The following is a 14,859-nucleotide window of genomic DNA, read 5'->3' as shown; positions in this document are numbered from 1 at the left end:
CTTATATTGCGAGCACGTGGATGTTACTGTCTTGCCAAAACATAAGACGGCATAATTAATTTGTTTTTAACAAATAAAAAACTGCAAATTGTTAATTATACTGATGCATGTCAAGTGTTCAACTGTAAATTCAATGTATAATGTATTCCATACTATTTATATGTCAAATGGCCCTATTATTTATCATCTATTAACTAAATCTCATGATTAATTAAGGGCCTAGCGGACACGTCAATTCATTCTGCTTTGAAAACTGAAATTAATTGTTTGCACAGCAGCACTTGTATCATATCATATCCATTCTGCTGTTAAGTTGTTTCTAAATCTCGCTGAAGTTATGCGTTTAAATCATTCCATGTCCCTCCAACAATTAGTCAAACTATGTAATTGTCATGTTGCATGTCATGCTTTGCACATCCAACCAGTGTCCCATATGAAAAAGTCAATTTTTGTTTCTTGCAAATTTGAAATTTTTACTAGACTATGAGTCTATGATGCACTTGTTATGATATGATATTTATAAACTTTCTGCATGTGCATAAAATAATGTCATAGGATTTAAGTGACCTATAAGTCCCTCTCCTATTTCCCATTGTCTTCTTTGTTTCTTTAAACCTTTTCTAGTGTTATGCTATGGCTCAATTGTTTGGTGATGAAATTAAGTCTCAGCATTCTGATCTGGCAGAGCTAGGTAAAAGCGCAAAGTTATCATTCCGGAGAAATACATCTTTAGATTCTTCAAAGGGTGCTCTTGATGAAGACTTCAATCAGGAATGGGCTAAAATTGAAAGGTTGCCTACCTATCAAAGGTCAAGAGTGTTTCTGCTTGATGAATACGATGGGGAAAACACAATTAATGGCAATGGAAAACGGATGATTGATGTCTCCATGCTCGGACCTCTGGACCGGCGTCTTTTCATCGAGAAGCTCATAAAACAGATTGAACAAGACAACCTTCGTCTGTTGCAAAAACTTAGGAGAAGAATGGACAAGTAAGTTTCTTAACTATATGTGCGTGAGATGGGAAAAATGCATGTATTTCCCGTTATTAAATACTCCGATTTATCGTGTGATACTTCTATTTTCTTTGTTGAAGGGGGAGGGGGGGATGTTATTCCGTTTTGGGATGTCCTTAGATGTCAGCTAGATTTTCGTTTTGATATTAAATTGTCACATTTACATTCATGTCTCACTTTCCACTACTTATTCTGTTATCTTATTAATACCAATCTGATCACTTCTCAAGTTCACAGAAGATTCAAACTAGTGTAAGCACCATAGGACTGAAGGTGTAATACTGAATCAATGGCTGAATATTTTCTTAACAATAATATCCTTGGTTTGTTAAGATATCTGAGTTAAAAATAGTTTCCTAATAAGGTCAATTAGGTAATATTGGAAGAAGCATAATAATTGTAGAACTAAATACTTAAATACTCCCTCCGTCCCTTAATACTCGCACCGGTTTGACCGGTGCGGAGTTTAAGACACTTGAATTGACTTATTAATTTAATGGATGTTAGTTGATAGTGGGTATTTTTTTAATATAGTTAGTGGGAAATGTGTAAGGGGTGGGGAGTGGAGAGTGGGGGTGTGAATTTTTAATGATTTTTTGTAGGGAATAGGGGTGTAGGTGGGTTAGTAGGTAAGTGTGAGAAATAATATAATATTGGTAAAAATGTCCATTTATAGAAGCGGTGCAAGTATTAAGGGACGGCCGGAAAAGGAAAGCGGTGCGAGTATTAAGGGACGGAGGGAGTAGTGATTAATGCTGGGAGAAAATACAAAGTAGGAAGTATAACAGTAGATGTGGTTAGTGCGTTTACTTATTTGGAAAAAGTGGGCATGTTAGCTTCAGCTCCTTTCGGGATAATTTTTTGGCAAATTATCACTCTGTATGATAGCATGTCTTCTTGCTAGATTGGAATTCTGGCTAGGTGCAGTTGATAGGTGGTGGAAGTATGACTACCCTTGAGAAAGAAGAAAAATACCATTAAGATTAACAAAATGATTTTTTTGTTGAGGTGCTCTATTGCAGCATAAAGCTGATATTCTGTTTCTGTGACCAACGGAAAAATTGAAAATTTGCTTCTTTATGTGTCTTTCAGCACATTTATCATATAAATCTGCATATGCAGCAAACTATGACTATGGTTTAAAGACTCAAGTGATCCAGGTTGCTGATATGTAGATGTAGTTTGTATACTTGCAAAAGTGTAGTGACTTCTATTTACCCATCTGTCACAGAATAAAGGGGGTTGATTCGTCAATGTGTCTGTGTTATGGTAGAATACTGCATCTCATAAGCATGGAGTTCAATAGTCAGTGAAATCATATTGTTTGCTTACCATTTAAATTATTTAATCCATCTGGTTAATCATCACGGTGTAATACATTGCTTATGATATATTACTATTTAAATTATTTAATCCATAACTAAGTGGACCCTACACTGTGTAGCCTTTAAGAGCATCAATACTAGCCCACTCTTAACCCCCTCTTAAAGAGAGATAAAATTTTAAAGTTAGCTCTTAATAAAAAAGAGCTAACTCTTAGCTACCTCTTATTTAGAGGTTGATTAAGACATCCTCTGAATAAGAGGTAACTCTTAGAAGTAAGAGTGGGGGTGAGGTGGATGATTGTGGGGAAAATGTGCATGCTTTTGATATTTTTGTTTTTTTTTTAAAAAAAAATACATGTAAAGGTGTTTAAGAGGGAGTAAATAAGAGATAGTTATTTCTTGAATTTTTGATAGATAACTCTTATTAAGAGAGGGTGATGAGGTGGATGAAGAGAGAGTTTAAGAGTGGGTAAATAAGAGTGACCCTTACAATTGATCCTCTAAACTTCATTGAAAGGAAATATGTTTTCTTTTTCCTTTGTTGAGTTACGGTCTTTTCACAAACAATTTATTTTTTCTTGTGTAGAGTCGGCTTACAATTTCCTGCTGTTACTGTGAAGTATGAACACCTTTTTGTGGATGCGAGGTGTAAGGTTGTGGATGGAAAGCCCCTTCCTACTCTGTGGAACTCTTTTAAAAGCAGTCTCTCTGTAAGTATGTGAAGTATTTGGAGAATTTCATATGTAATAGTGCTTCTCTCATGGCGCTGCAGCTTTTAGTTGTAAGTTTATAACTGGCATAATGGCTGTCTTGCATTCGTTGTTTGATGTCTAGACTGTGACATCATTTATCACTATTTTACAAATGCAAGTAGCTTAATAGACAATAAAAATTGTTATTGAGAAAGAGACTTGATTTTTTCAATTAAGAAAGACTCTATTTTACCAAAAGTGTGGACCTTAGTCAATGGCTCCTATTCTGACTTGTCAACTCGCATTCTTGTATTATACAGGTCTTTTCCAAGTTATTGGGGTCTCAGCTGCAAGAAGCAAAGATCAGTATTATCAAGGATGTCAGTGGCATAATCAAACCTGGGAGGTCAGTTGCAGGCCATAAAGATTTACAATTTAAGTTTTTAACTTTGTGCTAAGAAACGGTAGACATAAACTATTTCAATGTGTAGAACGTGCTAACTGCTAAGTCTAAAAGAAAGAATTTTTTTTGTATGTGTACAAGGTTGCTTGTGGCTGATGCCTTTCTCTAGTGTAAGATTAGTGAGGTGAAGTGTTAGGTCTGTGGCATGCTTCTGCTACATAATATATGCTTGAAAATTTAACATTTTCCGGGTACTTTTTATGTTCTCTCCCTGAGAAAATTTTGCGCTGCTTGATTTTTTAACTAAAAGTCAGTCATTGTCTTACTGCTTTAAAGATGAGCACATGCAGATAACTTCTAGTACCCCATTAATTTGCGTTCTTGTAGGTGATGTCTCCAATTCTTATCGCAATTTACGACATCGTAACATCCTAATTCAGCTGGAGGCATAACAATATTTGTGTATGGCTCACTTTACATTAGGGCTTTACTTATATTTTCTGACTTATTAAGTGTATGAGATGATGAGACAAGAATACACTATCATGCTCCTAAAATGCTGCTAGTCTCCTTCTAATCTGAACTGGTAGAATCTGTAGTAGTATGGAACTTATAGTGTCTGATATATCTGTTACAATCATGGGTTTGCAGTTCCGTATTCTTCATTAGAAGTGCCTGCAGTTCCGTATTCCAACATGGGCAAGTAATGTGGACTCAGAGTAAAGACACGGGCAAGGGTAGTGGGGGGAAAACATGATGTGTTAATGATCAGCTTACTAGAATTTCTAGTTATTAGGATAGCATCAGTTGATTCAGTTCTCTCTATGGACCCTAAGGAGTAGACAGGTATCACATCTAAGATTGATCAGATTGAAGTTTGGGGATCTTGAACCAACTCTCAATGTTCGAAACTTCGAATCTATCTTTAAGATCTCGACTGATTAGGAACTTTGAGATACTTGGGTGGTTGACATGCTTTCATTCTCAGTTCTCCTGATATTCTGCAAAACATCGTTAGTGCCCGTGTACATATTTTTTTTCACGTGTTTCCTAATTTATCAGATTATTTTCCTATTTTCTTGTGGGGTTGCGGTGTGTTGATTGGAAGGGTTGCTAGTGTACAATAGTAGATCAATAGAATAATCTGTATAAGTACTTTCAGAATTTTATGGCATCACTACTAAAGAGATTTAATACTGGTTCCTTCTCCAGAGATTTCCTGGACAGGTGCATTTATTTATTTATTTATTTTATGGTGATTTTGCAGGATGACTCTACTACTTGGTCCACCTGGATGTGGAAAGACCTCCCTTTTGTTGGCACTTTCAGGAAACCTTGACAACTCTTTGGAGGTTAATGTTATATTATGAGCCTATCTTTCCTCTTATACACTTCCAAGTTCCATGATATCGTCCAGTGTAGCTAACACGTACTTATTCTTGTGTATTTCCTCGGATTTTGGTTCTGGAGACAGGATGTTTTAACTTGAGGTTTCACTGAATTTGAAGGGGGAATTCATGAATTTGGCTAATATGAGCTTTTATTTTCATATGAAGCCAGTTTTTTCAACTTATACTCATTGTTTCGTTTTTTTTATTGCAGTTTAAAGGAGATATCAGTTACAACGGGCACAATTTAGATCAGTTCATTCCACAGAAAACTTCTGCTTATATAAGCCAGCATGACCTGCACATTCCTGATATGACTGTGAGAGAGACAATTGATTTTTCAGCTCGTTGTCAGGGTGTCAGAAGCCGTGCAGGTAAATTTCATTCAGATCCTAGATAATGATTTCTTTGCATGACCGCTCATTATATCCAAGTACTCACGGAAGTATGTTGCCTCTTAAGACTTGTTGATTGAGGTCTGTAGACGGGAGAAACAGGAAGGAATCATTCCAGATCCTGATATAGATGCATACATGAAGGTACTTCAGTTATTTTTCTGTCTATCTCCCTGTTAAATTGCTAGTTTGATCCCTTGCTTCCTCCGTTTAGGCATTAAACCAAGACTAAGGAAAAATAGCCAATGAAATTGCTTCACATTTTAAGTTGAAAGATTTATCTGTGGTAGAAGATAAGTTGGCGCTTATCCCCTGAAGCTCCTTTGATAGGTGAATTGTGATCTATGAGAGATGAGTTCAGCATCTTGCTTTGGATTTTATGTTTAATGTCGATTTAATTTAATACTGGAGCCACCGAAGAAAAATCTTTCGGTTCTCGCCCGTCATGCGAATTTTCTTCATGTTTGAGTTGTTGGCTGTGGAGATTTTTGTGGCCAAGTATACTATCATAACCTTTGACCATGGTCATTGAAGAAAAATATAACTCCCATAACCTCAACAAATTAGTGAGCTCCTCCTTACCCCTTGATCTTAAGTGTATTTTCAAAAAAAGAAACGCCAAGATTGTCTATTTCTTCTTATTCCTGGTACCCCTGCTCTTTCACTAGGATAAGACGAGGATTTATGAGGCATTTGCTAATTTCTATGTCTATTTCCCGTTTGATTATCTACTAGCGGGACTTGAGTTCCTCTTCATCCTTTCCTGCTACATCTCTCTAATTAAGCGTTTTAATTTAATGATTAAAGTAAAGCATACATGTGATATTTTTGGGAATATAGAAGCATACAACATTGAGGTACAAAATATCTCTGATTTTACTGTTGCAACGTTCTTTTTTCCTTTACCTGAAGTACCATGCTGGTTAGTAATTGTGGTTATTGTGTCTAATGATTTGGGTTAACAGGCAATAGCTGTTGAAGGATTGAAGAGTTCCCTGCAGACAGACTATATATTAAAAGTAACTCTCTGGAAAAACCTGCTCATATGAAATTTTTATGTTGTCTTCTGTGAATCATGTACTTGACTGCTCGCTGTCTGTTCTCTGGCAGATTCTTGGACTTGATATCTGTGCTGACACTATGGTAGGGGATGCTATGAAGAGAGGCGTTTCAGGTGGTCAAAAGAAAAGACTGACTACAGGTGCCTCAATGACTTGTTCTCAAAACCACTATTTTAAAACTAAAATCAGAACATACGTCATTACTATGAAGAATCATTGTTTGATGGAATTTTGCAGGTGAGATGATTGTTGGGCCAACAAAGGCATTATTTATGGATGAGATAACGAACGGCTTGGACAGTTCTACTGCATTTCAGATTGTCTCATGTACTCAACAGTTGGTTCACATAACAGATGCGTCTGCATTGATCGCCCTTCTTCAGCCAGCACCAGAAACCTTTGATCTTTTTGATGATGTAATCTTAATGGCAGAAGGAAAGGTTGTGTATCATGGACCACGCAATTATGTAGTGGAATTTTTTGAGACCTGTGGTTTTAGGTGTCCCAAGAGGAAGGGAGTAGCTGACTTTCTTCAAGAGGTAACAGTTTTCAAGTCTGGTATCTGGTGATGCACACTTATTATTATGAAGTGACTGCAGTTTTCTCTAGCTTCCTTCCTTTTTTCCCGAGGGCGTCACTTTATACCTTTTTTCAGGTTATTTCGCAAAAAGACCAACCACAGTACTGGTTTCATGAAGAACCTCATAGCTATATCTCTGTAGATATGTTCTGTGAGAAATTTAGGGCATCTCAAATTGGAAAGAGTTTGTTTGACGAGGTTTCACAGCCACCTGTAAAGACGCAGGGTGACGATAATGCTATCTCCTTTTCCAAGTTTTCCCTGCCAAAGGGAGAACTCTTCAAAGCCTGTTTGTCAAGGGAATTCCTTCTAATGAAGAGAAATTCTTTCATATACATATTCAAAATTGTTCAGGTTATTTATACTGTGCTTGCACCTTTTTTAATTTCCCTTCTGGCTTTTCTTTTGAGCAATAATGTTATAATGTTGCTTCTTGTGTTTATTACTCTCTTGGATTCGCCGTAGCTCACCTACATGGCTACATATATGTGCCAACATGTGTATATTATGCATGATTCATATTAATGTAAAAGTTTCGTCTGGGATAATTATTTAAACAGCGGCTATGAAATTCTGAGGTCATGGTTCAAACTTCAAATATTTCCTTCACTAACCCCACCCCCAGAAAAAATAAAATCAAATTCTTCGATGAGTTCATTATTCGTTCATAGTGTGTATATTTGTTAGAGCTTAATGTAATTACAACCTAACCTAATTTCTTTTCTTCATTTCTGATATTTCAATCTGCAGTTGGTCATTATAGCTCTGATAACAATGACTGTATTTGTGCATACAAGGATGCATGTTGACATTCTTCATGCAGATTATTATTTGGGCGCTCTGTTCTATGGTCTTGTCATGCTTCTTGTTGATGGGTTTCCAGAAGTGTCTATGACTATCATGAGACTTCCTGTTTTCTTCAAACAGAGAGACCTCTATTTCTACCCTGCTTGGGCTTATGCAATCCCTGCCACTATCCTGAAGATCCCTTTGTCCATTTTGCTTGCTGTTATCTGGACATCACTTACTTACTATACCATCGGATATGCTCCCGAAGTTGGAAGGTGAATATTCAAGAGTAATATGCTGATTTCCAAATTTAGTGTTTTGGTTATGTATGTGGTATATATTGACAGTCAATTTTTACCCCAACTTGGTAGCAAGTTTTACTTCATTGTGTTGTATCTCATGCACTTGATGCTTCAGAGGAATAATTTTGTCTGCCATTGGTTTATAAAATCATGACCCTAGTAAGTATATACATTATGGTTGTGCATACAATTCCTGGTGATATAGTATTTGAACCTAGAAATTGACTTGTCAGACTAAAAATTGTTATTTAGCTCAGTGTGTCTTGCTTAATGCAAACAGCTTAGTCCACGAGTCTTAACTGGTTAGGAGTGAATTTGCATACATCCATACCTCCTTAAACTCTGCCAATGCTGGGATTCTTCTGTGGTCATCGTCGTCATTTTTGGTTGATGTGTCTGATTCTTACCTCTTCAATCTTAGAAATTCTATACTGTGGAAAACTGGTTATTGGAGTAAGTTTTACGAATTTATTGTGTTTTTCAGGTTCTTCTGCCAAGCTCTTCTGTTTTCAGGCGTGCACTTGGCATCAATATCCATGTTCCGGTTCTTGGCTTCTCTGTTTCGAACCACTGTTGCTTCCATTTTTGCTTCCGTTCTCTTCGTACTGTTTGTTTTCATATTCAGCGGATTCATAATTCCACGATGTAAGAACACTTACGAAGTTTCACATATTGGAAATTGCTGATCATCTGATTATATAACCGACCTGTGTGTTTACTTGCAGCTTCCATGCCGGTATGGTTAGAATGGGGATTTTGGGTTGTGCCACTTACTTATGGAGAGATTGGTCTCGCAACTAATGAATTTCTTGCTCCAAGATGGCAGAAGGTAAGCAATTGCAGGCATGACAATCATGATACAGGTTTTGGAGGAAAGATTTGACCTGGTAGAATGTATATTAGGGTTGTTCCTTTGATTTTATGAATTTTCTCAAGAAAATGTTTCAAGAAGCTGTTGGAAGATCATTTTAGCCGTTCTTGGTTTTCTATCTATTAATTTGTAGGTACTTAGTGTTCTGCTCATGCCCACTTGGATTTCGACAATCTAGCTTGTAGTGCCATCTTATTTAATTTTAATGAGGTTCTTTGACGTGCATCTTTTTTTCAATGCCTTAATCTTTAGTCTATAGGCCTCTGGCACTTCATATTTTTTTGACAACTTCTAAAGGTGGTTTCTGGTGTTTACTTCATCAAAAGTACTTGGTGTCTTGGTGTATATCATTCTTAGCCTTTTGCTGATTCTCATTCTTATCTGTAGATGCTTCCCTCAAACACAACGATAGGTAGACAAGTTCTTCAATCTCGTGGACTATTGTTTGATGGCTACTTTTTCTGGATCTCGGTTGGTGCTCTGTTTGGGTTTTCCCTACTTTTCACTGTAGGGTACACGTTAGCATTAACTTTCTTGAAGGGTGAGACGTTTTCTTTCTTTTTTTTTTCTTTTTTTTTCCCGTAAAAGAAAAGCCATGTTGGAATTATTAACTTTATTTTTCCCTGATTTGTCTTTGTAGCTCCGGGAGCATCTATGGCTTTTATCTCAAGAAAAAAGCTTTCTCAATTACAAGGTTCGGGACATCCATGTCAAGCAGACAACGAGTTAGAGAGTTATGGAAACAAAGGCAATGTAGAATCTAATAAAGGTTTCTAATATACTAGTTTTGCCTATTTGGGCTTTATTTCTTCAAAACATATATTGCTTTCCTCTTATTTTTTCTGCCCAACATCCTAAAATGTCTTGTTATCATGGCAGGCTATATGATCTTACCCTTTCAACCCCTTGCGGTAACATTTCACAACGTGCAATACTACATTGATACCCCATTGGTAATCTCAATACCAAATTTCTTTAGCTTGAGGTTCCCTTATGCCTGTTCATAACTCAGGGCATTTACTGTGTTGAAATAACTCTTCTCTGGTCTTAGGAAATGAAAGAACAAGGCTTTGCCGAGAAGAAACTCCAACTATTGCATGGTATCAGTGGTTCTTTTAAGCCAGGCGTTCTTACCGCGTTGATGGGAGTCAGTGGAGCTGGAAAGACAACTCTTCTTGATGTTCTTGCAGGAAGGAAAACTAGTGGCACAATTGAAGGGGAAATACGAATTGGAGGGTATCCTAAGGTGCAGGAGACATTTGCTCGAGTATCTGGCTACTGTGAACAAACTGATATACATTCTCCAAATATTACCGTAGAGGAATCACTGATCTTTTCTGCCTGGCTTCGACTTCCTGATAATACTGATTTAAAAACCAAAACAGTATGACTTATATTCACTTGGAAAATGTTTCAAGTCCTGCTCCTACTTATTTTAGATATTACAACAGAGTTTTCTTCAATGCATTCAGGAATTTGTCAATGAAGTCCTTCAAACTATTGAACTCAATGAAGTTAAAGATGCCTTAGTTGGCTTAACTGGTGTCAACGGTCTATCAACTGAGCAACGAAAGCGGCTCACTATTGCTGTGGAGCTTGTGGCCAACCCATCAATTATATTTATGGATGAGCCTACAACAGGTCTAGATGCAAGAGCAGCTGCCATTGTAATTCGAGCAATAAAGAATGTTGTTGTTACCGGTAGAACTGTTGTTTGCACCATCCATCAACCAAGTATCGACATATTTGAAGCATTTGATGAGGTAGGATACTTTGCTTGTTGACAGACACAACTTAAATTCATAATCGATATATTTTACGTATATCAGAATAAATTAACTATTGGTAGATAAGATGATAAGAGAAAGAAATTAAGCTATCCTTGTCGGATAGAGGGAGCAACCCTAGCATGCTGCAGGTCCATGATTATATGAGTTTTTTGTAGAAATGGTTTGTAAAAGCTATTAAGTGTAACCTAGAAATGGTTTATAGTTGTTTTCACAGTTATCTACACCCTGAATTTCTGACCATGAAATTTTGTGTCAGCTCGACTAACTGATTGACTTGATCAATAAAGAATTAATTGAATCATAGATAATAAACCGAACACCTTTTCGTTTCAGTGATCCATCTTCATCGTAATGAAAAGACCTATGAATCTATCTAATGATCTCAGATTTGCATTATTGTTGGCATGCATCATTGCTTAAATATCCTTCTGAAGTAACTGTTGATCTTTGTTTCTTACTTCCAGCTTATCGCTCCTGTTTACTATGGAACCTTTGGACTTCTAAAGTTTTGATGAGTGTGTATATTGTTTACTGCAGTTGATACTTCTAAAAAATGGTGGACGTGTAATCTATTCTGGACCTCTGGGCCAGAAATCAAGTAACATTATTGAATATTTTCAGGTTAGAAAGTTTCCTGAATGTCCCTATATTTTGCTAAAACCTTTTATTTTTGTAGGTTGATTGGATGTTTACTGCCTCAGATTTCACGAGTTTTCCCATGACAAATATTTTTTTTCTTCTGAAATTGAATAGACTATACCTGACATACCCAAGATTAGAGATAACTATAATCCTGCAACATGGATATTAGAGGTCACTTCCGCATCTGCAGAAATTCAACTGGGCATCGATTTTGCTGAAGTTTACAATACCTCTGTTCTATGCCAGTAGGTGTATCAATGGATGCATTAAGCTTTAGTGATTGTGGTCTTTCTTTCCTTTTTTAGTATATTTATTTTAATGGGCTCTTTCTGTTTTTCACTTTTTCCCTTATCATGTTGACTACAGGAAAAATGAAGAGCTTGTACAGCAGTTAAGTATCCCTTCCGTGGGCTCAAAGGATCTCCAGTTCCAAAGCCGCTTTTCACTATCTGGTTGGGAACAATATAAATCTTGCCTTTGGAAACAACAGTTATCTTATTGGAGAAGCCCTTCATACAATTTGATGCGTCTCATGTTCACCTTTGTGTCATCTCTTGTTTTTGGATTGCTGTTCTGGCAGAAAGGGAGGAACATGTAAGTCACGGAAGTTATTAAGGGAACTAATCTTTATCCATTCTTTCAAGTTACCAGGAATATCTTCTGTCCTACAGGCTACAGCTAGTGTCAGTAATGAAATATATAATCCTGGAAAAACGTACTTAGCCGTTCTCATTTTCATGTGTCCAAATAAAAAAATTATACAACAGAGAAGTTAAGAATATTGCACAAGATTTTAAGACTAGAGCAGCGATTTTCTGTTTCGCAGTCATTTATGTGATTTCCTGAATGCTTGAAGCTCTTCTCAGTGAGAGTTATGTGATTACATTTTGGAAATTTAGTCTTGATATTCTTAAAGATGTTGGTTACATATTTACGTTAGCCTTGTGTTCATTGAAATGGCAGAAAAGATGAGCAAAGCATGTATACGGTATCTGGTTCGATGTTTACTGCTGTGTTGTTCTTGGGAATAAACAACTGTACTACTGTAATTCCATACATTACAACTGAAAGAACTGTTGTTTATCGGGAAAGATTTGCCGGGATGTACTCCTCGTGGGCTTATTCTTTTGCACAGGTATGCTTTTCTTATTCATGGTCCCATTTGGACCATTCTTGTAGGCATAAGAAATTATCTAGTTCTAAAAGAATTGAGGAAATGTTTTCAACACACGAGTATTTACCAGAAGCCCTTTTTCCTTGATCCTAGAGTAGTTGTCTCAAATCTTTTCTGATGCACACAAACAAGTATTCAGGTCTTTTTTAGTAACATCATTCTTCATATTTTCACACATCTTCTTTGAAGGCCAATTTTACTATTTTAAGTTCCTTCATTTGCTGGTTTCACTTATCTAGCTACTGATTTGCAGGTCACAGTTGAGCTTCCTTATCTTCTTACTGTAGCTATAATATTCACAGTGATTACATATCCGATGATCGGATATTACTTATCAGCCTACAAGGTGTTCTGGTACTTCTATGCCATGTTCTGTACTTTGATGTATTTCAATTACATGGGTATGATGCTCGCATCAGTAACACCAAACTACCAACTGGGTGCAATTATAGCAGCAGCTAACTACTCGCTACTGAATTTATTTGCTGGATATTTGATCCCTCAACCGGTGAGTTACTTCTTTCAAATGTGCCCTTGACATATATAATTTTTTTGACAAAACTGCCTCCAAATTTTTTAAAAAAAAAAAACCCTTTTCCCAGAAATGACTTGGCTCAACAAATCTAGGAGTACATTTTGTTGCATATTGAAGACTTATAATATGAGCCTAAATAAGCTGAGGTTGTTTGGCATGCATGCAGTCGAAAATAATAGTTGCTTTGTACTTCTGTAGTATTTTGGGATGTTCAGAAAGGATAGCACTTTCTTAAAGTAGTACATTTTGGCCGGATTTCCCAAAGTATCCCCAGTAATGATTGATAAATAGAGGAGTCTTAGCAATTACTTGTATATAGGTAAATACAATAGTGATAAACTCTTGAATTTACGAGATGGAACAGTGAGACTAATACTTTATTTAGACTTTGGACGATGGATTATTTTCTTATGAGAAAGGCTATGTTTTCTTTCTGGTTTAAGAAACAGGAAATAATTATCGATTTAAACTGTCAGGTCAGAGCTTCTTAGTTTTGTGATTGTTTGTTTTCAGATTAAGGGTCTATTCATAACCACCTCTTTCGTCATTGGCTGAAGCCTTTGTTTAGGCATTGGAGTAATATTGATGTCATATTTGGTTGAATGAGTTATACTTCGTATTATTTGGTTCAGATTCAGGTTCATTTAGGTCTTATTCAAGTCGTCCCATTTATTTCAGTGATTGGTCAAATTTCGGTTTTTTTTTTTATCTCTGGGTAGTCTGCAAGTTTGGATCGGGTAATCAGGTTGTAGTCAGTTTCGCCAGATCTAGTATACACACAACTATCTCTTATTATAAGTTATAACGGCTATAAGTGAAATTTGAACTCAGAAAACTGAGATTGACATGCTATTCCTTGCAGCATATTCCCAAGTGGTGGCTGTGGTTATTTTATCTATGTCCAACTTCTTGGACTCTAAATGGTCTGCTATCTTCCCAGTACGGTGATATACATGAAGAAATCACAGTATTTGGAAAAACCAGTACAGTCGCTTCATTCATACAAGACCACTTCGGGTTTCATCATGATCGTCTTGGCCTCGTTGCTGCTATGTTAATCATCTTCCCTCTGACTTTTGCGTCTCTGTTTGCATTTTTTATCGGGAAACTTAACTTTCAGAGGAGATGAAAGGTGTGTTTTTTATTGGATTTATCATTTTGGTAAGGTAAGATTTCATTAGTTTTGCCAACTAATTCTTCAAAACTTGATTGGACTTTACATCTATTCTTCTTTTGCTTGGTTAACAGTTTAACACTTGTGTTTTCCTTTTCGTTTACCTTCTTTTAGGAGTTCAGTCTTCAGATTGTCAGCAGTTCAAGTTAGGAAGGGGTAGCCGGGTGGCGGGCAGCCGGGCAGGTACATATATATACGACTATACATGTACAAGTAGACGGAGTATTTCTTAACTTTATAGGCTACATGAAAAGGGGAAAAGTAACTCTACTATCTTATGATTCATTGTAGCAGACTACGCAAAAGTATCAAGTTGTTAACTCATTGCTGTTTAGACTACGTATAGAGGAACAGATTGTGTATATGTGAAGAAGCATGTAACGATAAATATATCTCCGGGATTGGATGGATTTAATCATTTCGGCCGAATAGGGAAGTCAATTGTACCATAATAGGAGCTAGAAATTTGTTGATTTTCTCGCTATTATAAATTTATAATGGTAACCGGTTACATTTTTCCGTGTGCCATTTGTGATGATACAATATCAATATCAAAAAAAATAAATAAATAAAAAAACTAATTATCGGACATTTGAATGTGTGTACATTTGAATGTTCCCTCCACCAAGGCTGATGTGGAAAGAATAGAGGTGATCTCCGTGGGGTTTGGTTGTGGGATTGGGGTTTGTTGTCTTAGTTGTTTGGTTAGGGAAGGAGTAATG

The 14,859-nt window shown here is 36.5% G+C and overlaps 1 protein-coding gene across 3 annotated transcripts; it reads left to right on the top strand.

Moving 5' to 3' along the window:
- Nucleotides 1–389: 389 nt before the first annotated feature.
- On the top strand, nt 390–14,656 carry LOC110797258 (pleiotropic drug resistance protein 3). 3 transcript variants are annotated; one of them, XM_022002351.2, is made up of 25 exons: nt 406–992; nt 2,928–3,051; nt 3,354–3,439; nt 4,704–4,788; nt 5,039–5,198; nt 5,287–5,363; nt 6,185–6,238; nt 6,330–6,420; nt 6,518–6,819; nt 6,936–7,214; nt 7,611–7,924; nt 8,436–8,596; nt 8,677–8,780; nt 9,210–9,363; nt 9,463–9,591; nt 9,702–9,775; nt 9,874–10,206; nt 10,295–10,585; nt 11,150–11,233; nt 11,366–11,499; nt 11,621–11,848; nt 12,218–12,389; nt 12,682–12,936; nt 13,826–14,095; nt 14,252–14,656. In XM_022002351.2, the coding sequence occupies exons 1-24, from the start codon at nt 634–636 to the stop codon at nt 14,090–14,092; spliced, it is 4,317 nt and encodes a 1,438-aa protein (XP_021858043.1). In that variant the 5' UTR covers nt 406–633; the 3' UTR covers nt 14,093–14,095; nt 14,252–14,656. The 3 variants fall into 3 exon arrangements, with proteins under 3 accessions (XP_056699447.1, XP_021858043.1, XP_021858042.1); XM_022002350.2 differs by having other exon boundaries at nt 408–992; nt 13,826–14,129; XM_056843469.1 differs by lacking the exons at nt 11,366–11,499; nt 12,218–12,389; nt 12,682–12,936; nt 13,826–14,095; nt 14,252–14,656 and having other exon boundaries at nt 390–992; nt 11,621–11,764.
- Nucleotides 14,657–14,859: the final 203 nt, after the last annotated feature.

This window comes from Spinacia oleracea, chromosome 4, assembly GCF_020520425.1.
Source record: "Spinacia oleracea cultivar Varoflay chromosome 4, BTI_SOV_V1, whole genome shotgun sequence".
Classification (NCBI taxonomy): domain Eukaryota; kingdom Viridiplantae; phylum Streptophyta; class Magnoliopsida; order Caryophyllales; family Amaranthaceae; genus Spinacia; species Spinacia oleracea.
The sequence above is the reverse complement of the archived record's forward strand: the minus strand, read 5'-3'. Positions and strand labels throughout refer to the sequence as shown.

Bases quoted from the DNA above. Each gene is read 5' to 3' on its own strand.
- LOC110797258 (XM_022002351.2), top strand. From the start codon at position 634: ATGGCTCAATTGTTTGGTGATGAAATTAAGTCTCAGCATTCTGATCTG. The intron at 10,586-11,149 runs GTAGGATACTTT...TGTTTACTGCAG, and splicing joins TATTTGAAGCATTTGATGAG to TTGATACTTCTAAAAAATGG. The intron at 12,390-12,681 runs GTATGCTTTTCT...ACTGATTTGCAG, and splicing joins GGGCTTATTCTTTTGCACAG to GTCACAGTTGAGCTTCCTTA.